Consider the following 25,019-nt stretch of genomic DNA (forward strand, 5'->3'; position numbering starts at 1 on the left):
GTTCTTGGACATGTGGTTGAGATCATGTGTACACGGCGAGATTTCAAAAACACAACGGGGAGAAATACTTTGACAAAATGGTAAAACACGCACACGCTTCAACAAACACACACACACACACCAAAAAAAAAAAAAAGCTCTGGTGCATCCAACAAAAATCACACTGCCGACTGCCGCCTGCCGTTGGGTAGTGCATCGCATAGAGGCTTGGTTTTGCGTGGGTGTTAATGGTCCGTCTCCATGGCCTCGCTTTGGGGTGGCTGCGAGTCATCGGCAGAAGGCATCGCTTCTGCTGGGGTCACCTCGGGCTCACCAGCACCGGCAGCAGGCTCGTCCGTGACCATGGCAGCAGCGTTACCAGAGCCGGCACCACCGCGGCCCGAGGAAGAGGAGGAGGCCTCGTCCAAGACGCTGAGATATGGCGACAGGGCGTCTTCCTCAAGAATGGTGAAGGCCGTGTCAAAGCCGACAATGCCCACCGAGCAGTTCTTCTGTGACAGCTTTGTGTTGCTTGGCAGCGAGTCGCGGAGTGCGGTCAAGCCGTGGCGAATAAGTGTGTCTTTGTCGGCGTCCGTGAATTCCTCAAAGTGGCGCTCGAGGTACGTCTTGGCTGACTGCGATCGTGCGCCAATCGACATGGCCTTGCAATCGTAGTAGTTGGATGACGGGCAAGTCTGGTAGATGTGCGTTCCGCTCTCCTGCGTGTGTACGGAAGCAGCAGCAGCAGCAGCAGCAGCAGCAGCAGCAGCAGCAGCAGCAGCAGCGTGGGATTGGTTGAGCACGACCAGACGAGAAAAGAAACAAACAAACAAACAAACAAAAAAAACTTACGTCAAAACCAGCAACAAGAAGACCGACACCGTATGGTCGTCGACCAGCGCGCTGCGTGCACACTTGAGTCTTGTCGCCAACGGACGAGATGAGGCGAGACACTGGCAGCGGGGCCTCAAACACGTAGCGCGAGTTGAGGCACTCGTTTCGCATGAATTTGCTGCTCCGCGTCGAAGAGGGCGGGCGCGGGGGTGGCAAAACGGAGATGACCAACGCATGTAACGCATGTGTGTGAGCGGGAGGTACATGTCGACAGCAAGACGCACCAGATGCATCGAAGAGCAAACAGTGTGCAACGCCAAAACACTCTCGTGTCCATACCTCAAGACGCGGGCATCAGAGGTGAGGCCCGAGATGGCAATGCCAACATGATCGTCGAGCTTGAAGATCTTGCGCTGGTGCGCCGAGAGCTCAGACGAGGAGCGCTTGAGGGCGACAATGACGGCGTACTGCTTGGACTTGAGGCCGACTGCGCAGGAGCCCTGTCCGACAAAAGTTTGTGTTCAGATTGAACGCATGCAGAGAGGTGAGTGCATGCAGCAGGGCAAGAAGAAGAAGAAGAACAACAACAACAACAAAAAGAGGGACGAGAGTGCAAACCCCGAGTCACACAGCTATGAACATCGACCGAGAGCACAACGCAATGCAGTGCAGTAGAGCAAAAAAGCTTCGCGAAGCTCGCGATCTCGAATTTTTTTTTTTTTTTTTTTTTGGTTGTCGTTGTTGTTGATTTGTTTCCTGAACATCAAGCCACGGGGGTTTTCTGCGTTGCTCTCAAGCAGCGTTCATTGAGATCAGCAACGAACAAGCTGGTGCACATTGCGCGTGAGAGTGCAGCTGGGTGGCTGCGTTTCGGCACGGCGCGAGAACGAGGACAGGCTTCAGTCAAAACGTTGATTCGTACTTGCTTGACGGCCTCCATGGCATACTCTATCTGGTGGATGCGCCCTTGCGGCGACCAAGTCGTAATGTCGTTATCGTATTGATTCCGGAACATGACAGGTGCAAGAACAGGAAGAGCTGGAAAAAGCGGAAAAAAAAAAAAGACTGCCTGATCGATCCGCAAAATTTCTGCAGAATTGCAAATGGCAATGGTCGAGTGCTCGTCAATAACACGACAACCATATTCCATTCGTCACCCTCCTTTTGCAATCGCATTCACACACACACACACGGCATTTTTGCCATTCAATGCAAATTCACTGGCAGTCTTTTCTTCTCCTCTTTTTTTTTTTTTTTTTTTTTCTTGTTTTTCTCTCCCCGCCCCGTTTGGATCAGAAGGTGAGCACACGAGATCGACAAGCCCCATCCCTCAACGCTCCTCCGCAGCAGTCCAGTCAGAAGCGTAAAGGCAGGCTCGGTTTGGGGGATCAGGAGGTTTTCAGCCAGAGGAGCGCGTCCTGCACAACAGAGACTGAAGAGCGAGCGATCTCGGTGTTTCGCACATGCTTTCCACCGTGCGCTGCTGCAGCACATCCGTTCACTCGCTGTCTTCCACGAGCGCGCTGTTCGTCGACGACTCACAGGCATCTCCCCGAGGCTTAGCTGCCCAAGGCGGGCCCCCCCTCAGGCAGAGAACAAAGCCTCGTGGCCGGACGTCCGAGCCAAGCAAATAAAAAAAAAATCCTGTCGATCTGTCACCTCCTCTCCTGCTCTTTCCCCGCCCCCCCCCCAGCAGACGCCCTCTTCAACACGTCCAAATGTTCATACTGCTCTCTTGTTTGATTTTTGTTTTTTTTTTTTTGGGGGGGGGCATCGTCCTCCAAAGTTGTGCTCTTTGTTCCACTCACTTTCGTCTTACTTCCCGCCGACTCCTCGTCCTGTTTGCAGGCCATCGTGTTTCGCTCCCCGTCATGCTTAGCCTTGCTGCACGTCGTGGCGGATCCACAGCCGCTTCTGCCGTGACTGCCCTGCGGCGAGCCATACACACCGACAGCGGAGTGGCGGCGGCGGCTGCAGCATCCTCAGCGACTGCTACTCCAACCATAGACATTTCCGCCATCGACATGCCGTCGACGGTCGATGCTGCTCTCCGTGCCTCGCATGCCCGCGCTTCCAAGATTGCGGCGTTGGACGCATCATCGTCGGCATCGCGCCCCACCGTCTCTGCTGAGGCACTGACCGCTCGTCTCCTCCGCGAGAACGAGCTGATAGACAACTTTCACGATCGAGCCGAGGAGATTGACTTGCGCCAGGAGGAGGACCCCGATCCTGATGAAGACTGTAAGCGCGAGGATTTTTTTTTTAAATGTGTGTCTTTGTTATGGGTTGTTGGTCGGACAACACCCTCGCTCACCCCTTGTTGATGCGTGCGTGTCGTTCTTCTCCAGTGTCGCACTTGGACGTGGCGGCCATGAACCACCTCCAGCGCGCCGAGCAGCTCGTCGAAATGCTGAAGGGCGAGGATGAAGTTGAGCCCGACGAGGAAGCACTGGACAATCCGAAGCAAATCGCTCGACTGTTTGCCTCTGCGGAAGAATCTGTGAGTTGCCGTTGAACAAACGCTTTGGGCTTGCCTTCCGTGGTCCCTTCAGCCACGTCGAAATGCGCTTTTTTTTGTTTGTTTGTTTGTTTGTTTGTTTGTTTGTGGTTTTTGTTGCTCATGTTTTTGAGTCTGCGCTTTGAACTGTCAACTACTTTTGTCTTTGTAGGCTGCTCGCATGGCCCAGCGATCTGCAAAGGAACAGGAGGACTTTGTCCTGCGAGCCAACTTGTCCTTGCTGTCGTCGGCGCGTTGGTCGCCTCCGCTCTTTGCCCACGAGTTTGAGAACAAGGAGATTGCTGCTTTGCCAACCGCGTTGGCCGGTTCTTCCAACCTTGCTTCTGTTTACAAGGAGCTCCGTGCAAAGGTGTGTGTTGGGTGTTGCCTCTTGCTGTCGTATCATGGCGCTTTTCTCCCCGTTGTATTCTCACTTGATTTTGACACACGCACACACGCACACACACAAAAAAAACCACAGCTTTTGCACATCCCGCTGACAGTCTTCGCTGAAAAAACAGCAGAGGAAGTGCTCCTTGAAGATGTGCCAGCGCTGCCGCCGACTAAAGTGGCTGTTACGGAGGATGCGCCGACCTTGGTCTCGGCGCGAGCTGGAAATCTTTCGTCGACGGCTGGTGCTCTGCTGTCCCATTCGGCGCCTCTCGCGGACGGATTCAGTGGTGAACGATGGCTTGCACAGGCCGCCGCCGATCGTCCCGCGTGGGAGACGTTGAGCGCAACTCAGCGACGCGCCGTTTTCGGCGCCGTGTTCACCGTCTTTGCGGTGGCGGACAATGATGTTATGCTTGCTTTGCGCCATGGTCAAATTCCCGATGACGTACATCTTGCTGAAGAGGGTGCGTTTGAGAAGCTGATTGGCGCGATTGCACCCAACGCACTCTCATTCACGGCGATTGCTGCCGCTGTCCGTCAAGCTACCCCGTCGGGTCCAAGGGCCGCCTTTGCGTTGGCCGCTGAGCAGTTGATGCACAAGTATGCTTCAAACCCTGCCGCCGCTCCCGCTACCTCTGCTACTGCTGCTGGCGCGGCATCTCCTGCGGCGGAAGTTGATTCTGCTGACTCGCCATCGCTTTTGGCGACCACAAGCGAGCTTGCCACCCAACTTGTGTCCCTGCACACCCAAATTATCGCCTTGCGCACGTCCTTGTTGACTGAGACGACCGCGACCAGCAACGAGACCACTGCCAAGCTGGCTCAGCTCGTGCACCAGCGAGCTGCCGTTGTGGCGCAACTTCGCGTTCGCCGCGGCATTCCAGCTTCGGCGGTCGCCGAGTTGAGCTCGCTGTCGCAACTGCAGCCGTCCTTGCTTGATCGCATGTCGGATCACCTGCAACAAGTGGCTACTGCAGCCAAACTGGATCTGGACATTCCGACCGATCCAGAGGCTGCCGAGGATTGGACTGCGGCCTTCTGTTCGGCTTGGCTGAGCAGCCGCGAGGCCCGCAACCAGGCGCTGGACAATCTGGAGAAACGACGACTGGTCGCCCCACTGGTTGTTGACGATTCCATGGGCGTGTTGATTGTCCCGTTGTATCGCGTTCTGCGCCACCTGCGTCGGCCGTCGGCTGATCGCCAAGCGCCGCTGCCCATCTTGTCCGAAGAAGAGGTCGAAGAGCTTGAGGCCTTGCAAAACCTTTCTGGCTTGGAATCTGATATGGTGACGGCGGTGCTCGAGGCGCTTGAACGAGCACAAGTAGAACAAGAAGAAGGAGAAGCAGCAGCAGCAGCAAAAGGAGAAGAAGAAGTACCTAGCGACGACTCAAGATCATCGTTGCCGCAACAGCGCTCGCCCGACTCGACCTCGTCATTGCAGCTGGAGCGCTCGTCCATCATGGCCGCCATTCACGCCATGGCCCAGCTGCCGACTGCCAGCATCCAGTACGCGCACCTCACCAAGCAGATGCAGCCCGCTCAAGCCATGCTGTTGCGCGAGCTCAACAAGATCCCGTCGGCCGAGGAGCGTGGAGCCCTTTGGCAGCACGCCCTTCACCGCGACACTGAAAATGCTCTGTACGCGCTGGTGGGGCCCGAGCTTGAGGTTGTTATCAAGCAGCAACTCGTCGCAGAGGAAAAGGCCGAGGATGCCACGCAGGCACAGGCAGCCGACGAGTACGCAAAGTACCATCTGGAGCTTGTCGCCGAGCTTATGGACGAGGAGGCAGACATGACTTCGGCTTCGGGCGCCGAAATTTCTGCCGAAAAGACGCTTCTGCATCGCCTCAATGCGGCTCGTGAGGCTGCGCGCGAGTTGGACCTGCACACATACCTTTTCCAACCCGACGAACTTGCCAAGCTCTCCCCTGAGGAGATCAAGAGCCGAATTGCCGAGTTTAAGGGCACGACGGTAACCGAAGCAGCAGAAGCAGCAGAAGCGACCGAGACCGCGGACAACCGGACTGAGCCGACCGAGGAGGAGGTGGAGGAGGAAACGGATGTGGACGCCTCTGACGCGATGGAGGCTGTTCCTTTCGTGCACTCTCCGCTCGCTCAACTTGCGGCAGCCGACGTCCAGAACCTTGACGCCAAGTTTGCTGAAGAGTTTTCTGCCGTTCCCAACGCTGACATTTTTGACTTTGTCGTTCCGGAGGCAGAGCTCTCGTTGAACGAGCGCCGCGAGGTTCGCGATGGCGCCCTCTCTGGCCACAAGGTGCGTTTCGTCCAAGGATTTTTGGAAGGGAGCCGCAACTCGTCCATCGTCCAGGAGCGTGTTGCCCGCACCTCTCGCGTCAGGCGCGCATCCGCCTTGGTGCGATCATTCTTCTCTCCCAATGCCTCGCAGCTCAGTCACGGTGTTGCCAACCAGCTCGAACGTTCTCAACGCGAGGCGCTGCAGCACGGCATCGCGTCCGAGGTTTCGCGCATCCAGATGCCTGGCGATGGATGGATTCGACACAAGCCGTCATTCGAGTATTTCAACACCCCCAACGGCCGATCGATCATGTCCAAGCTTTCAGTGCTGCCAATGTCGGGTATTGACTCGGACAGCGGTGCGGCGTCTTTGCCAGCGTCCCAGCTCCCCAAGAACGGCTTTTCTTTCGAAGTGCCGTCCGTCTCGGTGGCCGGCGTGGCTGCTCTTCAAAGCGGCAGCAAGGGAGGCGCGTTCGCCATCCGATCGAGCTTCTCGCACCAACCGCTTGATGCGCATGTCAAACCCACCCAAGTCCAGCACCTCACGGTTGCCACCGACGCTGTGGCTGCCCAGAAGAAGGCGCTTGCGGCAGTGTCATCCGCCAAGACTGCCGAGGAGGCCCAAGTGGCTGTCACCAAGGCTCTGCTGGGCTCCACGGCCAGTGGCGCCAAGTCCGCTGCTGCCGTCAAGAGCAAGGCCCCCGTTTCGGCAGCCACGTTTGATCCGACTCGCACCATCCCGCAAATTGACGTGTCCATGCGCTCGGCTGTTGACGCGGGCCAGTTCACCGCGTTCAACATGAGCGGCGCATACCGCGCCAGCCATGAGGGCCTCACGAGCACGACGCCAAGTGCGCAGCTTTTCCAGAGTCACATTTCTCGCGCGCTCACCCGTCGCCGTATTGTCTCGACCGCCGTCTTGTATGGACAGCGCGCCATGTACGAGGAATGCTTCTTGCACCTGGCTCATGCCAAAGCCCAAGGCGTGCCGCTGTCTGCAGCAGACTATCTGGCGTTGATTGCACCCGTGCTGGACCACTCGACGATGCACGGTCTCGCCCTCCTTCGAGTCGCCATGCAGCCCAAGAAGTACGCCGCTCAGCTTGCGAGCGCGGCTGGCGACTCGGCACAGTCCTTCTTCAACGCTCCAGTGACGGCCATCGCGCTGGAACAACCCGCGCTGAAGCAGCAAGTCCAGTTCGTCCTCGAGTCGATGCAACACGGTGCCCCTCCGATGGAGCAGCTTGTGCGTGTGCTTGCCCGTGCGTTGCTGCCCCGCAAGAGCGTGCCTTCCAGCGGCGTCAAGCCAAGCGCCAAGGCAGCAGCGACCGATGCAATCTCCACCGATTCTGCCTTGGTTTCGGAGCTCCAGGCCATGCTGACGTCTTTTGACGCGTATCGCGATCAGCTGGTTCCCCTCGGACCACTGTTCTCGTCCTCTCGATCCTCGGGAGCAGCAAAATCGGCCACTCCAGAGCCCGCTGGATACAGCGCTGCCCTCGAGGCGCGCATTGGCGAAATGCTCGTTGCGCTCAACACCACCCCGGTCGGCCCGTTTGCACCTTCTCTCCCTCAGGCACCCTCCACCGCCGACAAGGACGACGAATTGGTATCCGTCGCCGAGGCCAAATGGGAGCGCGCTTTGGAGCAGCGCTCGGCCAGTTCTCAGCTGCAGCCCCAGCAGCAGTCATCCGTCAACCCCGCCGACCTCAAGGAGCGGCTGGACGACATTGAACTCGGAATTCGCGCCAGCATTGCCGCCCTTGATAAGGATGTTGCGGCAGTTGCGACGGCCAGTGGAGCGGAAGCCGGCACGTCCACCGTTTCGGACACCGCCTCCTCCTCCTCCTCCTCCTCCTCTGCCTCTGCCTCCACCAGCAAGTCTACCGGCAAGACTGCCAGCAAGACGGCCGCCCCTGCACCTCTGCCAGCTGTGTTGGAGTGGTGGCAGGCTCTTGAACAGCAGCCAGAGACAGCAGCAGCACTCTTGCGTGCGGCGTCGCATGATCGTGACAGTTATCTCGAACTGCGTTTCCAATTCCTTCAGCATGCCCGCGGCCAAGCAGCGGCCGAGTGGACTCCGGCAACGTGGCAGCCAACACAGGGCAAAACCGAGCGCTCAGCCGCCTCGGACGTTGGCGAATTTGCCTACCCTGTCCAACAAATGGCATCGCTGGTTGCGCACTTCCTGTCTGCCGAGTCCGCCCCGCAGATTGATTGCGCCGCCCTCGAGCAAGTGCTGCTTGTCCGACTTCAGCAGACATCTGTGCATGCTGGCTGGTCGGTGCATGTTCGTGGTTGCTTCTACGTGAGTTTTTTTTTTTTGTTCTTTTTTTTTGTTTTTTTTTTTTTTTGTGGGGGGGGGGTGGGACGGTTGTTGTGCTGTTTGTTGGATTGAGTTGCATGCTAAACCTCAACCCTCACTCGCCACGTTTTGTAATGTGCTGCGTTGTTGATTCTCAGCTGTTTGATATGTTGCGCGAACACAAGCACCAACCCAGTGCCGAAGTTTACGCTTTGTTGGTCCGGTCTTTGCTGCATGTGGCATCGAGCAGCGCGCGGCTGGAAGGCGCTCAGGACCTTTTGGCCGAGTTCGGACAACCTGCGACGCCCGAAGTGGCCCAGGCGCTCCTCGAAGTGTACATTGCCTCGGACGCATTGACTGCCGCAATGGCTCTGGTCAAGGATGTCCACACCCGCCAGCTCAAGTTGCCCCTTGCTTCCTACAGCAACTTGGCCCAGTTTGTGCACGACCATTACACGCGTCGTGCTGCAGCCCTGGTCAAAGCCCCGAAGGGAAGCGAAATTGCCTCCGCAGACGCTGCCGTCAGCTTGGCTCACGCCGCCACTCTGCCATACACTCTTCTGCAGGCCGCAATTCGTGGGCTTGCAGACCGCAGCGCGCTGACTCCCGCCGATTTGGTAAGATTTTTGTGGTGGTGAAGGTTTGGAGTGCGCTGTGCGGCTTTCGTGCTCAGGTTTTTTTTTTTGTTCGAACGGTGCGTTGTGATATTCAGGAATCGGTGGTTTCAATGGTGGCTCGCTTGCCCTCACATGCTGCCTTTGCCACCGAGTTGCTCAAGTACGGCCTGCAACACTTGCCAACGCAATTGGAGAAGGTGCAATTTGTGTAAGGCACTGCGTTACTGTTGTTTGTACTGTTGTTCTTTTCTTCCATCTCACTCTCTCTTGCCCATACCGTGTTGTGCCCTCCAGCGTTGCTGCACAACCCTCTCTCCCGATCGCTGGTGATGCTGTGTTTTCCGAGCTGCTGGCTGCAGAGCCAAGTTTGCTGGAACGCGTTGACGAAGAAACGGCAGAAATTCTGCAAGCGCTTTGCGCTTTTGACACCCCAGCAGTTGTGGCACAACTGATCGCACGATTCACAGCCACGCTGCAAATGGCCTTCCAGTCCGAGGTGGAGGACAATCTGCCGCTTGTGGCTGCTATTAAATCGGTTGTTCGCCGTGCCGCTGGCGTTGCTCTGCATCCGAGCCAGCGACAGCACCTGCCAGCGGTGCAGTTTGAAGAGTTTTTGCTCAGCATCCCAACTGTCCTCCTCGCTCAGGTGAATGTTGCCGAGCTCTTGCTGGACGGCGCTTTGTCCGCTGGTAAGTTTCGTGGATTTTTTTTCTCTTTCGTTGTGATGGATGGATTCGGGTTGTAGAGTCACTGACCTGTGCGTCTTGCTTTCGTCCTAGGCGTTGCCGCGGACGTTGCCGCGACCGCTATTCTCCGGCTTGCGGATGGCAAAATCGCTTCTGTTTCGGACCCCATCCCTCTGCTCACGCTCCTCGCAAAACGGCAGGAGAATGAGGCTTTGCTTGACCTCACTGCGGTACGATACGGCCTTTTTTGGTTCAAGCAGATAGAGAGAGAGAGAGAGAGAGAGAGAGAGAGAGAGAGAGAGAGAGAGAGAGAGAGAGAGAGAGAGAGAGAGAGAGAGAGAGAGAGAGAGAGAGAGAGAGAGAGAGAGAGAGAGAGAGAGAGAGAGAGAGAGAGAGAGAGAGAGAGAGAGAGCGAGAGAGAGCGAGACAGAGAGAGAGAGACAATTGCTAGTTGGTCGTGACCCTGACTTTGAAATGTTTTTTACCTTCTTTAGGCGTTCGTCGTCCGAGGACATGAAATCGACGCTTCTGAACGCCTCGCACTGCAACAGCTTCTAGCGGACGAGGGCGCTCGAAGCGCACTTGCTGTGCTCTGCTCCCAGCGTCAAGCCGTCCAAGCAAGCCAAGAGTAATAACTCAAAGTTATATTCTTGCTGCTGTTTCATCATCAAAACAAGGCGCCCCTCCGCTTTTGCGACACGATTGCTCTCTTCTTGTATTCTTTGTAGGTTGCAAACAAATCAAACTAAATCTCAAACCTCACAAAACGGCAAGCAAAACAAGACTGATCGCGCTGTATTTCTACACCTCTGTCAAATACCGCGATAAATCAAAGCTAACACTTCGTGCAACAGCAAGAGCAAAATCCCAAGATACGTTGCAGCGTAGTTTGACGGCATCCAGGTTGTCGGCCGCGCTATGTCTCGTCAGCAACCGCAAGCTGATGAGAGAGGAAACCTGCATCTGCAAATCGGCAGTGCTGTCAACTCGTTCGTCCACGATGCTGTGAAAAATGGCAAACAGGCGGTCCAGTGGGAATGGGCGGGGTCCGAGCAGCCGCTGGCTCAGCTACGCGAACGACAAAAAGGAAAAAAAAAAAAACAACAACAAAAGAATCAAAAAAAGGAACAAACATGAATAACAATTAGAACGCATCAAGATACATGGTTCAATGAGGGAGGGGAAGGGGGGGGGGGAAGAGATGCGTACCTTTTCTGTTCGAGGAGTTGAGGCAAGCTTGCCTCCTCGACCACGGCGACGGAGAGGTGTGTCGCGCGTCCGTTTGGCAAACACGGTGGAGTCGGATCGCACCGAGTTGTACGATGCAAGATAGGCTGCGATTAGGAGGAACTTTGAATGATAGGGAAGTTCGATGTCTAGTCGTTGGACTGCGACGCCGCCCGCAACTGTGGCGAGGAAGCGATGGAAAACGACAATCAACAAACCAAAAAAAAAAAAAAAAAAAAAAAAAAAAAAAAAGCCACCGCACCAATCCAAACCCAACAGGCAAAGTGGTGCACAAATCAAAATTGAGAGTCAAGGTTCACCTTGCAGCATCTGTCCGAGATACGCCTTTGTACTTTACCAATGCTGGCAGAAGACGTCCCGCTGGCCGCAAACTCGTGAGCCTGCTGCTGGACGCGACCCCACTCCGAATCAGAGATTTCACGCAAGTAGAGCTTGGCAAGCACTTTACGAAAGTACGGGTCAATGTGCCGCCAGAGACGAACCGAATCGCTCGACTCGACAGTGCCCTGCAAGACGGGCTCGCAGTACACGGGGAAGAGCAGCTGTGCAAGGTGTCGCAGCTCATTCAAATCGCGACAGGGGCCGTGAAAGACATTCCACAAGAGTTTGATAAACTCTTGAAACAGCTCGCTGGGCACCTGGAGTGCAGGTCGCTCGGCGGCGATAATTTCGACACTAACGGCCTGCGAATAGGGTGCAAAGTACATGACGTAGGGATCGGGCGCTCCCGTGCCCGCACGGAACTTGTCCCATACGAGCTCGCTGATGAGCGTAACACAAATATTGCGCATGGTCAGCTCACGGAGGCGGAGGAGCGCGGGGAGGAGGGTGGCGGTCGAAAAGTCGCGCAGGCGCTCGGCATTGTCAAACACCAGGTGCACAGTAGGTTGGTGCACTTGGCCGGAACTTGCAGCGGGCAGACTGGACGAGCGTTGCTCTGCCGGGACAGTGTCGATTGCCTCCACCAGCAGGCTCACAAAGTCGCTCAGATTGTCGCACCGCACGCGACTGGTAAAGCCATCTGCTTGGCTAGGGACGTGACCAAAGAGCTGATCCAGCACGGCTTCAAACAAGAGCCGCAGCGTGTACTTGTCGACGCAACTCACGTATGCGTGGCGCACGTTGTGGTGCCGGAGGACGGACTGAAACGAGGTCCAGATGATTTGGTTTTTTTGTTTTTGTTTGGTTTTGTTTGGATTTTTGTTTTGTTTTTCGAGTGGTGTGATCCCATCGGCCAATCCATGTAGCAAAACAATTCCGATTTGGCGTTTGAGTTTAATTCAGGAAGTTTTGTCAAGGTCCAAGCAAAGCCATTGGGTGAGTTTGAGGGCGTCCAGAAGTGAAACCGTTTCAGTCAAGCAACGATCGCGTGGCTGGCTCAGCCCTTCGCTCGCCCCCCCCCCCCGCAGACCACCAAGCTCACCTTCACAACAAGAGTCTTGCCCGTGGCAGTGTGCCCATAGACAAAGATGGCTGGGACGGTGGACTCGCGCTGGCCGAGCAGCGCTCCATACGCGGCAATCTCTGCAGCGCGTCCTGGTAGCCGCAGCACGGCGGCAGCCATTGTGCTCGTTGTAGCAGTAGGGGTAGCAGTCGTTGTAGCAGTAGGGGTAGCAGCAGCGGCGGCTGTTGGTGCTGCTGTTGGCGACTCGAACCGAGGCTCCACGAGCACCTCTGGCATCGTCAGAAGGTGAGATTGCATATGGGTTCTGTCGGCAGCTGGATTTGAGTGTGATGGATGAAAGTGATGAATGAAATGATGAGTGAGCGAATGAGCGTGAAGGGGCAAACACGGAATGCTGCAGCGATTGAAACATCAGGAAGCAATAAAAGTCAAGCACAACCACAGATCGACTGCAAATTGGAGCGAGTATCCGGTACTTTGCGCAGATTCGATGATAGATTTGCTTCCGATATTTTTTGTTTTGTTTTTTGTTTTGTTTTGCTTCTGAGTGTCTGAAATGACTGGCTGCATCGTGCGGGTGCACTCTTTTTTTTTTTTTTTTCTTTTTTTTTTTTTTTGTTCTTTGTTCTCCTACTTTTTTTTTTTTTTTTTTCCTTCCTTCAATCCCACACATATACAAAACGCACATACTTGTACACACAATGCTGGCCAAGGCTATTATTTTGATCGGAGGACCTCAGAAGGGTAAGAACGACTTGCAGTGTCATCAGCACAACCAGCGTCCTCCTCCTCCTCCTCCTTGTCGTCGTGCGTCCCCTGCTCTCTCTCTCTCTCTCTCTCTGCCTGTGCCAGTGCTTGTGTCTGTGTCTGTGTCTGCGTGTCGGCATGTTTACAGGCATTCGTGGCAACCCCCCGTCCTCAGTCACAGCGCACGAATCCCGGAAGAAAAAAAAAAAAAAAAGGATGTCCTTCAGTTGCGCTCCTCATCACTCCCTCTGCGAGCGGATCAGAAACGCGCCGCCCAAGCAAAGACGACACACGACGACTGACATCCTTGAAGAGTGTGTGTGTGCGCGCGCGTGATGTGGGGCGAATCCAACCCCATCTACATCCTTCACTCGCCTCAACTCACCACTCACTTCCCTCAACTCACTTCACCAACTTCACTCAACTCAATCAATCACTCTCAATCTGGCCATTCAAACAGGAACCCGCTTCCGCCCGCTGTCGATGGAGCTCGCCAAGCCGCTGTTTCCGCTCGCGGGCGTCCCGATGCTGCAGCACCACATTGACGCGTGCAAGAAGGTACTCCCTTTTTCCCTTGAAGTCACTCGGGTACATGGTTGGCTGTGAAGATCTTCCAACTCTTGCTGCTTTTCTGCGTTTTTGTTTCAGGTGCCAAACATTCGTCAAATCTTCCTCATGGGATTTTACGATGAATCCGAGTTTGCCACGTTCATGACGCAGTGCATCTCGCCGGACGAGGGCATTCAAATCAGGTCCGACAACAAAGCTGTGCACAAACACATGATTCGTAGTTCAGGCCGTCTCTGAAAGTATTTCTTGCAAAACTCACATTTTGGTTTCAATGGTCTTGTGTGGCGCCTGCTCTTTGGGGGGGGGGTCTTCGTATGCGTCCCGCTACTTGATCCTACTAGTTACCTGCGTGAGACACAAGCACTTGGCACGGGTGGCGGTCTGATGAGATATCGCGACATCATTCTGGAAGGCCAGCCGGATATTCTCTTTGTGTTGCACGGTGACGTGTGCTCGTCCTTCCCGCTCAACGACATGCTTGCTGAGCACCAGAAGCGAGCAGTCACGGATCACTTTACTCTGATGGCAACTCAGGTGAGGTCTTACATGTCGTCCCGTTTGTCGCGCTCGAGCCAAAGTCGTGTGGTCGACATCGTTGTTGTGACATGGGGGGGTCTGTTTCTCAGGGTATTGCTGTGTGCGCACGATTGCTGCCACTCACTTCTTTCTTTACAGGTCGAGCGAGAGCGAGCGCACTTGTACGGCTGCGTGGTTGAAAATCCAGAGACTGGTGAAGTGCTGCACTACGCCGAGAAGCCGCAGACCTTTGTCAGCGACCTCATCAGCTGCGGTGTCTTTATCTTTACCCCAAAGTTGTTTGACCATATCAACGCTCTGTCTGGGCCGCCGGCGCTCGATCTCGATTGGTGATCAGTTTGGGTAGGTTTTGGCATTTCTTGCTTTTCGCTCCCTCTGCCTGCTGCTGCTGCTCCTGCTCCTTTCGTCTCGTTCTCCGGGGCGGTCTTTGGCGGAGGTGGGAGGGGGGGGGTGAAGGAGGGCGCCCGTCTTCCCCTCTTCTTGCAGGGAGAACTCTTCGTTGACTCGCGTTGGATGTGCGTGGTTTTGGGCAACCTCTCCCTGCTATAGTGTGGACGATGAGGAGGCCGATCCCCGCAACTCCCACAATGTGAGCCTTGAACGCGATGTCCTCGTGCAATTGAGCGGCTCTGGCAAGTTGTTTGTCTACAAGACGCTGGATTTCTGGACGGCTGTCAAGACCTCTGGGTGAGCAATGCTGTCCTGCCGTGTGCCGTGGGCTGCTACTTTCTCCCGCTGTGTTCTCATATGCATGATACGACTGGTTGGATCATCAGGTCTGCGTTGCATGCCAACCGCTGCTACCTGTCGTTCGTCCGAAAAAGCAATCCCGAACGGTTGGTGGCGGCCAAGCCTGCCGGCTCAGGCTTCCCCACCATCGTTGGCGATGTTATTATCGATCCTACTGCCACAGTAGATCCGACCTGCAAGGTGCGCATCGTTAGACGGTGTTCATTGTCGATGTGTCCCTAAGTTGTGTTTTCCTTTGGTCGTTTTTTTGTTTTCTGCGTCTAGCTTGGTCCAAACGTGACCATCGGACCAGGCGCCAAGATCGGTGCTGGAGTGCGCATTGTGGATTCCATTGTGCTTGATCAGGTGGAGGTTAAGGTACGCTTTTTTTTTTTTTTTTTTTTTTGTACTGCAAGTGATGCGGGCCAAGTTCTACTTTGTGCCAACCCCTTCTTTTCTGTTTGCTCAGCCGCACGCGTGCATCATCCACGCCGTCATCGGCTGGCAGTCCATTGTGGGTGCATGGTCGCGAGTCGAAGGCGTGCCCGGCCTGCCGGGCACTGGAAACCAATATGTGAATGGCCAGAAGAACAATGGCGTCACAATTTTGGGAAAGGGCGTCGAGGTTGCGGCTGAAATCATTGTCCGCAATTGCATTGTGCTTCCGCACAAGTCGCTGACCAGCAATCAACGAAACGAGATTTTGCTGTAGTTGGAGTTGTCATTGTCTTCATGTGTACCTACCATCTTTGAGTGATTTCTGTTGATTCGGGAGCATGTTTCTTCGAGCTATTCAAAGAAGTGCATTGCAGTTCTAGGGACGGCCAGTCCACGAGAAGCGATTTCACGAAAAGTCAGCAACAATCAGATAGCAAGGGTCGTGAAAATATTATCGTATTGTATTGAAACATTCACATAACATCAGTTGGTACCGATGTACACGTCTGAGGTGGACGCGAGGAGCAGAAAATTTGAAAAAAAAAAGGGAAGACGAAACATTCAAGAAAACAGCGGAAGAGAAGGGGAAAAAGCAATCTACAACCATTCATCAATCATCAAAGTCCGAACCATCATCATTCGAATCAGTGTCAAAGCCGTCCGAATCCTCTTGCTTTTTGGCCGGGGCACCAGCAGGCGCTGGAGCATCGGGAGTACTAGAAAAAAAACTCGGGGTGATGAGTTGAATCGTCTGAAAGCAACAAACGACGGCACACACATACGCACACACACACAACCGTTCAATGTTGACATCAATAGTCTACTCACTCCATGAGGGAAGGATCCAAGCCTTCGGATCGCATCTTGGCGGCAAATGAGGCAGCTGGAACACCGAGGCGCACCAGCTTGAAGTAGGGTGCGTACCTCGGGTCGTTCGAAACAGTGTTAGTCGGAGCTGTGATTGTTGTTGGGGAAGAATGGTAGAGAAGCGAAACATGAGAACGCGTTCGCAGAAAAAAAAAAAAAAAAGTCTCGTTTTGCTCTCGCGTGGCTTTGTAGCGCGACGAACTAGGTTTGTCTTACCTTCTGGCTCTGGTGCTGGTGGTGGAGGAGGAGCAGCAGAAGAGGCAGCACCTGCGCTCGGCCCTATGTATCATAGCAAACAAAGAAAGAAACAAAAGCAAACACCACCATGGCAGAACAAGTCAGTCGCCCCAATGTCCTCGAGCGCTCGTCACCAACTGCAGCGAAACCTGAACAACAAAAAAAAACTGCCGAGGACGACCCACCTGGCGGAGCGGCGCTGCTCGACGGTGGGGGTGGGGCGGACGTTGAAGCAGGCGCAGCGACAGACACTTGGGCGCCTGCGCCGTCCTGTGCGTGTGGAGATACATATTGGTCTGCCGTAACACCCTCGAGGCCTGGGATTGAGTTGAGCTGCAGGCCGAGTGGCAAGCGGCAAGGTGAGCGAAAAAGAACAGCCAACATGACTGAATCATCAACGAATGGGACAACACAAACCTTGGTTTCCAGGATGTTCAGCGTGATTTCCAAGCGCTGGATACGGTAGGCTACGTCGTTGAGCTGTTTCGGGTTGAGTGGCAAGGATCAGAGGCAGGTCAGAGGCAGGTCAGAGGCAGGTCAGAGACAGAGTGAGCGCGAAGCTGAATCAGAAGCACTTGCTCCGCCCCCTTTCTGTGCCCGAATCGCGCGCATGACGCCCCTCTGGGAGCCAAAAGCGATTTGAGGAAATGGGAGAATGAGTGGGAGGAGCGGGCGGTGCGTTTGGGGCCGAGTTGGAAGCGCGGATTTGGCTGAAAGGACGAGCGACTCGTGATGGAGCCAAGGCGATTTGGTCTTGCTTGCTCGCATCGCCTTCACCGACGCCCACTGCACGCAGCACAGCACACAGTGTGTCGCCCTCAGAAAACGCAATCGAAGCTCAACTCGTGCAAAAGTCGGACGGATGAAGCTTTTGTATGTCAGTTCAGGCAAAACGAAAGGAACAGGGAAGATGGAAAAAAAAAAAAAAAAAAAAGTTTTGTCCCCCCAGACGAGAGCGAGCGAGCGAGAGAGAGAGAGAGAGCAGGGAAGCGCGGATGGTAAATGCCAGCAAGCACGCAAATGGAGAACAACCGACCTTCTCTTCGCAGACGCCCGCAAAGTGGTTGAGAAAGTGCACAGTGTGCGACACAAAGTGATTGACAAACGCAAGCGTCTTCTTGTGTGGCGTCGGCTCAATCTTGGTCAGATCCGCGTTCGCACGCACGAGCGACAGCTGCGTCTTGTCTACCATTGCTTGTTGTTGAAAGATGGCCGGCGTTGGATGTGCAGATCAAACAGAAACAAGGAGAACAAGGAAATCAAAGCGAAAAAAAAAAAAAAAAAAAAAAAAAAAAAGAGTGCGCGACGCCGATCAGCAACACACAGATTCAAGATTGCTCATCTCGCATGGTTGGTGATCAAGAGGAAGGGGGGGGGGATGAAGTGATGGGGATGGTGTCGATGTACACTTTTGCATTTCAAGAAAAAAAAAATCAAACTCAGTCAGTTTTTTTTAGTTTTTTTTTTTTTTTTTGTTTCTAGCACCGCTTTTTGTTTGGGTTAGAATCTGCAACGCTACTCGTCCACTCAAGCCCGCGATCTATTGTTTACTGCGGTATGGTTTTTTTTTTTTTTTTTTGTTCCGCACACACACACTCTCTCTCTCTCCGTTTGGTGCGAGCGATCGCGCCTCGCTCATCGCCCAGCATCAATCGTAGGAGGTTGTCTCGCGCACCTTTTCGTCTCCAGCCGACTGCACAGCCGCAGCATCTGCACCAGGAGTGAGTGAGAAACGAGATCCTTTTTTTTTTTTTCCTTTTTTTTTTTTTTTGTTTGGCTGTCAGCCATCCATCGCGCCCCGGCCCTGCTGCTGCTCCTGCTCCTGTCTCTCTTGCGTTGTGCGCTTAGCAGTGTTGAGCCTCATTCGCTGGACGCGGAGTGGCTGTCGTGCGGTTGGCGTGCGCGCTGTTTCCCGCCATTCCGTTCCCGCGTTGTTCCCTCCCTCCCTCCCTTCACTCTCACTCGCTCACTCTCTCCTCCAATCTCACTCTCTCCTTTAATTCGTCTTTGTGGTCGTCTGTCGGTTGCCGTCGCTGCGCATCCTCGTCCTCGCTCTCGTTCAGCTTGACAGCTATGTCTCGGCCGAGGTCTCGCATTCTGCACGCGGTTTTCCTCCTTCTTTGACGATTGCCTTCCATCGTCGCATTCCCCCCCCCTTTTTTTCGCGCCGTTCTGTTGTGTTTGTTGGGATCGTCATCCACTCATCGTTAGCATGCAGCGTTCTCGTGAAGCAGAGCTCGAGGACACCGTGTCGATGAGGCGTGAATTTCGTTCAGCACAAAAAAACAAACGGAAAAACAAACAGAAAACAAAAAAAAAAAAAAAAAAAAAAAATGGACGCTTGTTGGGGTTGGGAGGGCTGTGGGGCTGTTTGGGGGGGGGAGGGGCGACGATCTCTGAACTCAATGTTGACATTAAAGAGCCCTCCTCCCATGGATTCAGTCACCAGCGCGCCGATGGATGCCGCTTGGACGTTCTTGAGCAGAAGAAGAACATCCATGTTTTTTTTTTTTTTTTTTTTTTTTTTTTGGGTTTCGGCTCACCCCCGAAGCGTTCTTGTGTTGCTGCCTGGCCCTCTGGCTCGACTAGGCTTCCTTAGATGTCATCGTTCGAGCCAAGCACGTCATCGACGACTTCGTGCGCGCCCATGGCAGTCGCAGCAGTGCCCGCTGTTCGGCCGTCCATGCAGCTGGACCCGCACCTGCTGACCGACTCGAGCTCGTCGTCCTCCAACACTGCGACAGCAAGCACAGCTGGTGCGACAACATCCTCATCCTTGTGGGCAAACATGCCACTGGCCCGCTCGAGCTCTGCGCCGCCTCAGCTCGCCAATCTTCCGCAGGAACTGGTCGATTCGTCCGCGCCAGACAAGTTCCGATGGGACCCGGCGTATTATTACTTTTATTACTCGCAACGGCCCCTCGACCCGCGTCTGCCGCCACCGCTTTATCATCCAGGTGCCGCCGATGCCCCAGGCATTACTTCTCAGCCAGGCGGAGAAACAGTCACCGCACAGTCGTCCCAGCCGCAGCCGCAGCAGCTGTCCGCGCCCATGCCAAGGCCCACGATCGCAGTTGGCAGTGGCTCGGCATCGCAAAACCCACAACTTAGCGCGGTCGCTGATATTCAGCGCATCACCAGCCCGAAGCCGCGAAACCTGGTCGATATGATTCAAGAGGTGAGTCGATTTCTGTGGACTTTGTTGTTCCCTCCCTCTCCCTGATTTCGTTTCACACTCACCAATGTTTGGATCTTTGCATTGCGCTCGTTTCTAGGACTTTCCCCGGACCCCATCGCCCGTGTACCAAGCAAAGGTGTTGGACAAGGAAAAGTCCCGCTCGTCGTCCTCCCTCGCTGCCAGTGTTCGCCCCAAGCCGATTGCTAGTGGCATGACTGGCTCGCAGCAGAATTTGGATGTCGATTCGACCGCACGAACGCTTGCAGAGCTCAACCTCCTATCCGACGCTCGCGCCACAGAAGGTCTCCTTGGCTCGAGTGGCAGCGGAAGCAGCAGCTCCTTGTTGCGTCAGCAATCGCTTCCAGTCGTTGCAGAAGGGCTTGCGCGACCAAGCAATGGAAATGCCCCGAATCTCGACGTGGCATTTGCACTTTTGGGCACTAACAGTGTCAGCAGCAGCAGCAGCAGCGGTAGCGGTAGCAACAGCAACGGAGCAGAAGGCGTTCATAGCGTCGGTTCTAACAGCTCCATTAGTTCGGCAAGCTCCAGCCAAAACGGACATTCTTCTGGGAACAATGCCGCGACTGGATTTGCGGCTGCTCCAGCTGATCTCTTGGCGTTGCAGCAGCTGCAGAGCAAACAGGCGGCTGCTCTGCTCGCTTCGCCTCCTGCGCTCGCCATGGCTGCCACGGCCTTGTGTCAGCACCCGGTGGCCCTGGCAGGTCTTTTGGCGAACGTAGCAATGACCAACCACTCTGTCACCTCCCCATTAGTGAACGCCTTGCTCGCGTCGGCAGACTTTTACTTGTCGGCTGCTGGCGTTGCACCGGTGAGCGATTTGACGATGCCTTTCCAGTTCGCTCCCATGCCAGGCTCCGGATTGCCGGCCGTTGCTGCCACGACGGCACTTGCTCAGTCTCAAGCGGCGTCCGGGCAGCAGGCACACTTCCCGCCTGCGCAGCAATCCCCTCACGCGACTTCCCACCGCGCCGCCGGTCGCTTCCACGACGAGCGCGAAGCCAGCATTTCTTCATCCCACTCCTCACCCGCAACTCAGTCGCCAGCAAGCCCCGCACAGTCCCCTCACGCACAGGCCGGCATGCAGCCTCGGTCGAAGCTGCTTGAAGAGTTCCGCAACTCGCGTCTCCCTGATCTCACCCTGACCCAGCTGAAAGACCACGTTGTCGAATTTGCCAGCGATCAACACGGCTCCCGCTGCATTCAGCAACGACTCGAAACCGCTACCGAGCGCGAGAAGAATCTCGTGTTTGACGAGATTTTGCCGCATGCGCTGCACCTCATGACGGACGTGTTTGGCAACTATGTCATTCAAAAGCTGTTTGAGCACGGCACCGCCGCCCACCGCCTCGAGCTTGCTCGTCGGCTGGAAGGCCACATTCTTCGGCTGTCTCTTCAAATGTACGGCTGCCGCGTCATTCAAAAGGCCGTCGAGTCTATCCCCGAGCCACAACAAGTAAGCCAGTGCTTGATCATTCTGAAGTGGCGTTTTTGTGGCGCGCTTGGTTGTTGTCCGAATGGTGTGTGCGTGGAGACTCACCGAATGTCATTGTTCTCGTGCAGGTTGCCCTTGTCCGCGAGCTCGAAGGAAGCGTGATTATGTGTGTCAAGGACCAAAACGGAAACCACGTTGTTCAGAAATGCATTGAACAAGTGCCCGCGATGCACTTGCAGTTCGTTGTGGACTCGTTCCGTGGTCTGGTGCCGTCGCTGTCCACCCACCCATACGGCTGCCGTGTCATTCAGCGCATTCTCGAGCACTGCACTCCCACGCAGGTTTGTCTTGGCCCACTGTTTGCTTGGAACAGAAGGTCTCGATTCTAACTGGGGTTTTTTTTTTTTGTTTTTTTGGTGATTCTTTCAGGTCATGTCCATGCTGCAGGAAGTCCTCGGTAACTGCTCCCGCCTGATTCAAGACCAGTACGGCAACTATGTCATTCAGCACGTGCTCGAACACGGTCCACAAGAGGCAAAGGCCATTGTTCTCGACGCCATGCGAGGCCGCATTGTGCCGCTGAGTCAGCACAAGTTTGCCTCGAACGTTGTGGAAAAATGCATCGTGCATTCGGCCGATCTGGAGCGCGTGGCCCTAATCAATGAAATTCTGGTGCAGAGTGATCCGTAAGTGCCTTTTCGGGCAGGGATTCAGGATTGACGAAAGCGGGAAGACTGGGAGAAACGCTAACCATTTCCGCTGTTTGATATCTGCTCCGTTTTTTTGCAGAGGCAGTCCCACGTCCGCGCTGCTCGCTATGATGCGAGATCCGTTTGCCAACTATGTCGTGCAAAAGATGCTGGATGTCGCTTGCGAGGACCAACGCAATCAGCTGATTGCGCGTATTCGGCCAAACATTCTCAGTCTGCGAAAGTACACCTACGGCAAGCATATCATTGCCAAGGTTGAAAAGGCTCCGATTGTGCAAGCCGTACCAGTGGTTGCCTCCTCCTTCGGAAACAAGCTGCCCGTCTACACGTCTCCGCCCTCGTCCGCCGGGGTTGCTGGAACTCAGCAGCCGCAGCCTCATTCGTCGCCGGCTCACCAGCCACAGCCCCAAGGCCACCATCATCACCACCACGCCCAGCAACACCAGCATCAGCATCAACATCAGCATCAGCATCAGCACCAGCACCAGCACCAGCACCAGCAAGGCTTTTACAGTCGACCACCACAGCATGGACACTCCCACCACATTCCACTGCAGTATTTCGGTGCGGCTGCTGGTCCGCAGCAACCTCCAATGATGCAGCCTTTTGCTGGGCAAGCTCGAGGCTATGCGCCTTTCGGCTTCGGAGTACCTCCTGGGTTTCCTGGCCAGCCATCTCAGCCATCGCGCCCTGGATTCTACGGGCCCATGTAAAACTGTTCATAATGCGAATTGTGTAAATGTGTACAAACAAAAAGAATAAAGTGTAAATGTGTAAGCTGCAGTTGGGTTATCAAACGTGGCTGGTGGGCGCTTCGGAAGGTGAAAATGCACGGAAATTCATCGGAGGATGAAGGTGTACGGAAAAACTCGGAGGTTGAACGTACACACTGTTGAAAGAGCAGTTTCCGTCACGTCCGCCGCATGCAACACTGACTCGTTGGTTTTCTTACGCAGTCTTGTGCCCGGAGGGCTCTCGTCTAGGCAGAGCTTGGCAGAGCGAGGCGTAGAAGGAAGCGGCGAGGAGACGATTTCACAGTCCGGGAGATGAAGATGCGTGCAGGGGAAGAATTAAGAGGATAGGGGATGCAGAGTAGGTACCCAGAGGTGGTGAGGAACGGTACAGGACATGGACGGGAGGGAGTCGCGATACGGAGCGCGGTGGAAGAGCCGCGGTCCATAGGCTGCCGGGGTGAAAAGCGTGCTCGGAGGGTGAAAATGCCTGGTGGTGCCCGCCCTCTACCACGAGCGCAAGACGAATGCGTGATGGTAGGGAGCGGCCCGGGATGTGAACCGGAGGGAGTTGCGGGGCGGAGCGCGGTGGAGGAGCTGCGATCCACCGGAAGTTGGAATGAAAATTACGCTCGGAAGTTGAAAATGTCTGTATACGCCAGCATCGGTGGTGGAAACGATTGCCGAGCGAGTGGTAAAAATGAAAGTGAGTGAGAGATTATGGAGGGATGGAGGAGTAGGAGAGCAATAGGAGGAGGGGGGAGGAGGGGAGGATGGAAAGGGAGGAGGGGAGCTGTCGAGGGCACAGGCATGTATGTTTTTTTTTTGGGGGGGGGGATGCGGTACTGGGCTGTGCATGCGAGCGAAGGTGGGAGGGGGGATACAAGAGCGGCAGCTGGGAGGTGGGGGTGGAGTTTGTTGGAGCGGGAGCCTTTCGCTCAAGGCCGACTTTGAAGATAGGACTTTGGGGGAGAGGGTTTTTGTTTTGTTTTTTGATTTTTTTGTTTTCTAGCGAGAGAAAGGAATCCGCTCATGAGGTGAGAGGCTGAGGGGGGAGGGCGAGTATTGCGTTGGGAGGTGAGAGCGTGAGAGCGCATAGGTGGACGATAGGGAGCGTGTAGGAGGCGGTGGGAGCGAAGGGGGAAGCAAGGGGAGGGATTTGAAGGAGCAGGCTCGGAAGGTGAAGGAGGCGGGGGAAGGGGGGCACTTGTTGAAGAGGGAGCAAAGTCGAGCCAAAGAAGGGTGATGGGAGTTGCCTGCGATGATGATACGGGTGATGACATTATGGTGACATTATGGTGATGGGGGTTAGGGATAGCAGGAGTTTTTGATTTTGGAGGCCGGAAGATGAAGGAGGCGGGGGCACGGTGGACTGAGAGGCGTTTGTCGCAGTAGCAGCAGCAGTAGCAGCAACATCTTCAACATCATCTAGATCAACAAGCAACAAGCAACAAGCAGCAAGCAACAAGCAACAAGCAACAAGCAACAAGCAACAAGCAGCAAGCAGCAAGCAGCCCCCCTTGGCAGCGACTCGGAAGATGAAGGTGAGCGGGGTTTTGTTGCACCTTCTTGGGCTCGGAACTTGAAAGCGACCGGGGACGGGGGGTGTTGCGAGTGTGGGATTTTTGTTTTTTGTTTTTTGGGACGCCACAGTCGTGGTGGCTTTTGTTTGCGCAAGGGTACATCTCTGCTTTGAGCGCTGAGCCAGATTTGCAGGAGGGGGTGGGTGAAGGGGGAGGAGAACAGCACAGCGCAGCACAGCACAGCACAGATGGGGAGCAAAAAACAAAACAAAACAAAAACGCCAAAAACCTGAGCCGGAACTTGAAGGTGGCGGGGGAGGGGCCGGTTTAGTTGTTTTGTAAGTTGCTAGCACCGTGGTGCGATCGTGACTGAGAGTGTCTGCGTGTGTGCGCGCGCGAGATCATGTGCCAATAAAAGTTAAAGCAAAAGTATGCGAGTTGGTAGAAGCAGCCTTGTGGAGGTGGAGGCAGTTAGAAAAAACAAAATGAAACAAGAACAACAAACAAGGGTTTTTCACTTTTTCACTCCGGACGAGCGAGCCCGATCAAACCACAGCGTGACTGACTGGCTGACTGACTGACGGACGGACGCACGATGGGAAGAATGGGGGGGGGGGTCTCACTGGAGGATACTGGGTGCAGAGGACGGGGAATTTGGAGCGCAAAACAAGCGCTCCGGACTTAAGTCAACGTCAACCAGGTGGTGGAGGGCAGCAGAGTCGCCCGTTGGTTTGGTAGATGACTCCATGCGTGAGTAAGGTGAGTGGGTGGGTGAGTGCGAGGGAGGAAGGGGGAAAAGGGAGAGCGAGTGGAGAAGAAAGAAAAGAAAAAAAAAAAGCTCGGAGGTTGAAGAGGGCGGGGGAAAGGGCTGGTTGGAGCGATGTGGGATGGAGCAATGTGAGATGGAGCAATATGAGATGTGACCATGATGAACTAGTAACAGATAGTGTATTTGGTATATAGGGGGGAATGTATTACAAAAGGAGAGGAACACAAAAGCAACAACTTTGCGAGAACGAAACCATTTTGGCTTACCTATGATGCGTCTTCCTCGCGTCGCGTCGCGTCGCTGGGGGATG

The 25,019-nt window shown here is 54.9% G+C and overlaps 6 protein-coding genes and 1 non-coding gene across 7 annotated transcripts in view; 3 read left to right on the plus strand and 4 right to left on the minus strand.

Moving 5' to 3' along the window:
* Positions 1–50: 50 nt before the first annotated feature.
* CAOG_08190 (20S proteasome alpha6 subunit) lies at positions 51–1,988 on the minus strand. The gene is made up of 4 exons (XM_004342742.2): positions 1,736–1,988; positions 1,153–1,313; positions 832–991; positions 51–698 (listed from the first exon to the last, which is right to left on the minus strand). Exons 1-4 carry the CDS (start codon positions 1,961–1,963, stop codon positions 225–227), a joined length of 1,023 nt encoding a protein of 340 aa, XP_004342791.2. The 5' UTR covers positions 1,964–1,988; the 3' UTR covers positions 51–224.
* A 70-nt stretch (positions 1,989–2,058) lies between these two features.
* On the plus strand, positions 2,059–10,464 carry CAOG_09175 (hypothetical protein). The gene is made up of 10 exons (XM_011272587.1): positions 2,059–2,112; positions 2,662–3,054; positions 3,162–3,313; positions 3,483–3,680; positions 3,792–8,267; positions 8,423–8,881; positions 8,977–9,089; positions 9,176–9,570; positions 9,661–9,797; positions 10,062–10,464. Exons 2-10 carry the CDS (start codon positions 2,685–2,687, stop codon positions 10,197–10,199), a joined length of 6,438 nt encoding a protein of 2,145 aa, XP_011270889.1. The 5' UTR covers positions 2,059–2,112; positions 2,662–2,684; the 3' UTR covers positions 10,200–10,464.
* CAOG_08193 (origin recognition complex) lies at positions 10,347–12,567 on the minus strand. Its single transcript, XM_004342745.2, has 4 exons — positions 12,239–12,567; positions 11,153–11,957; positions 10,777–10,973; positions 10,347–10,635 (listed from the first exon to the last, which is right to left on the minus strand). Exons 1-4 carry the CDS (start codon positions 12,515–12,517, stop codon positions 10,369–10,371), a joined length of 1,548 nt encoding a protein of 515 aa, XP_004342794.2. The 5' UTR covers positions 12,518–12,567; the 3' UTR covers positions 10,347–10,368.
* Positions 12,568–12,921: 354 nt separating this feature from the next.
* Positions 12,922–15,515, plus strand: CAOG_08194 (mannose-1-phosphate guanylyltransferase; the record flags this gene model as incomplete). Its single annotated transcript, XM_004342746.1, has 9 exons — positions 12,922–12,964; positions 13,428–13,525; positions 13,616–13,719; positions 13,879–14,071; positions 14,213–14,403; positions 14,624–14,761; positions 14,851–15,004; positions 15,089–15,181; positions 15,273–15,515. 9 exons carry the CDS (start codon positions 12,922–12,924, stop codon positions 15,513–15,515), a joined length of 1,257 nt encoding a protein of 418 aa, XP_004342795.1.
* A 164-nt stretch (positions 15,516–15,679) lies between these two features.
* Positions 15,680–17,628, minus strand: CAOG_08195 (hypothetical protein). The gene is made up of 6 exons (XM_004342747.2): positions 17,382–17,628; positions 16,763–16,825; positions 16,531–16,678; positions 16,325–16,387; positions 16,070–16,196; positions 15,680–15,957 (listed from the first exon to the last, which is right to left on the minus strand). Exons 1-6 carry the CDS (start codon positions 17,535–17,537, stop codon positions 15,852–15,854), a joined length of 663 nt encoding a protein of 220 aa, XP_004342796.1. The 5' UTR covers positions 17,538–17,628; the 3' UTR covers positions 15,680–15,851.
* Positions 17,629–17,801: 173 nt separating this feature from the next.
* On the plus strand, positions 17,802–22,469 carry CAOG_08196 (hypothetical protein). Its single transcript, XM_004342748.2, has 6 exons — positions 17,802–17,900; positions 18,935–19,523; positions 19,621–20,997; positions 21,105–21,317; positions 21,406–21,662; positions 21,766–22,469. Exons 2-6 carry the CDS (start codon positions 18,945–18,947, stop codon positions 22,397–22,399), a joined length of 3,060 nt encoding a protein of 1,019 aa, XP_004342797.2. The 5' UTR covers positions 17,802–17,900; positions 18,935–18,944; the 3' UTR covers positions 22,400–22,469.
* The window catches only part of CAOG_09881, a 7,418-nt gene continuing 4,830 nt past the window's right edge, over positions 22,432–25,019 (minus strand). Inside the window, exon 1 of the ribosomal RNA XR_889843.1 lies at positions 22,432–25,019. This exon is cut by the window's right edge and continues 4,830 nt beyond it. This is a non-coding gene — a ribosomal RNA (28S ribosomal RNA).

The sequence above is a fragment of the Capsaspora owczarzaki genome (genome assembly GCF_000151315.2).
Source record: "Capsaspora owczarzaki ATCC 30864 unplaced genomic scaffold supercont2.17, whole genome shotgun sequence".
Lineage (NCBI taxonomy): Eukaryota > Filasterea > Ministeriida > Capsasporidae > Capsaspora > Capsaspora owczarzaki.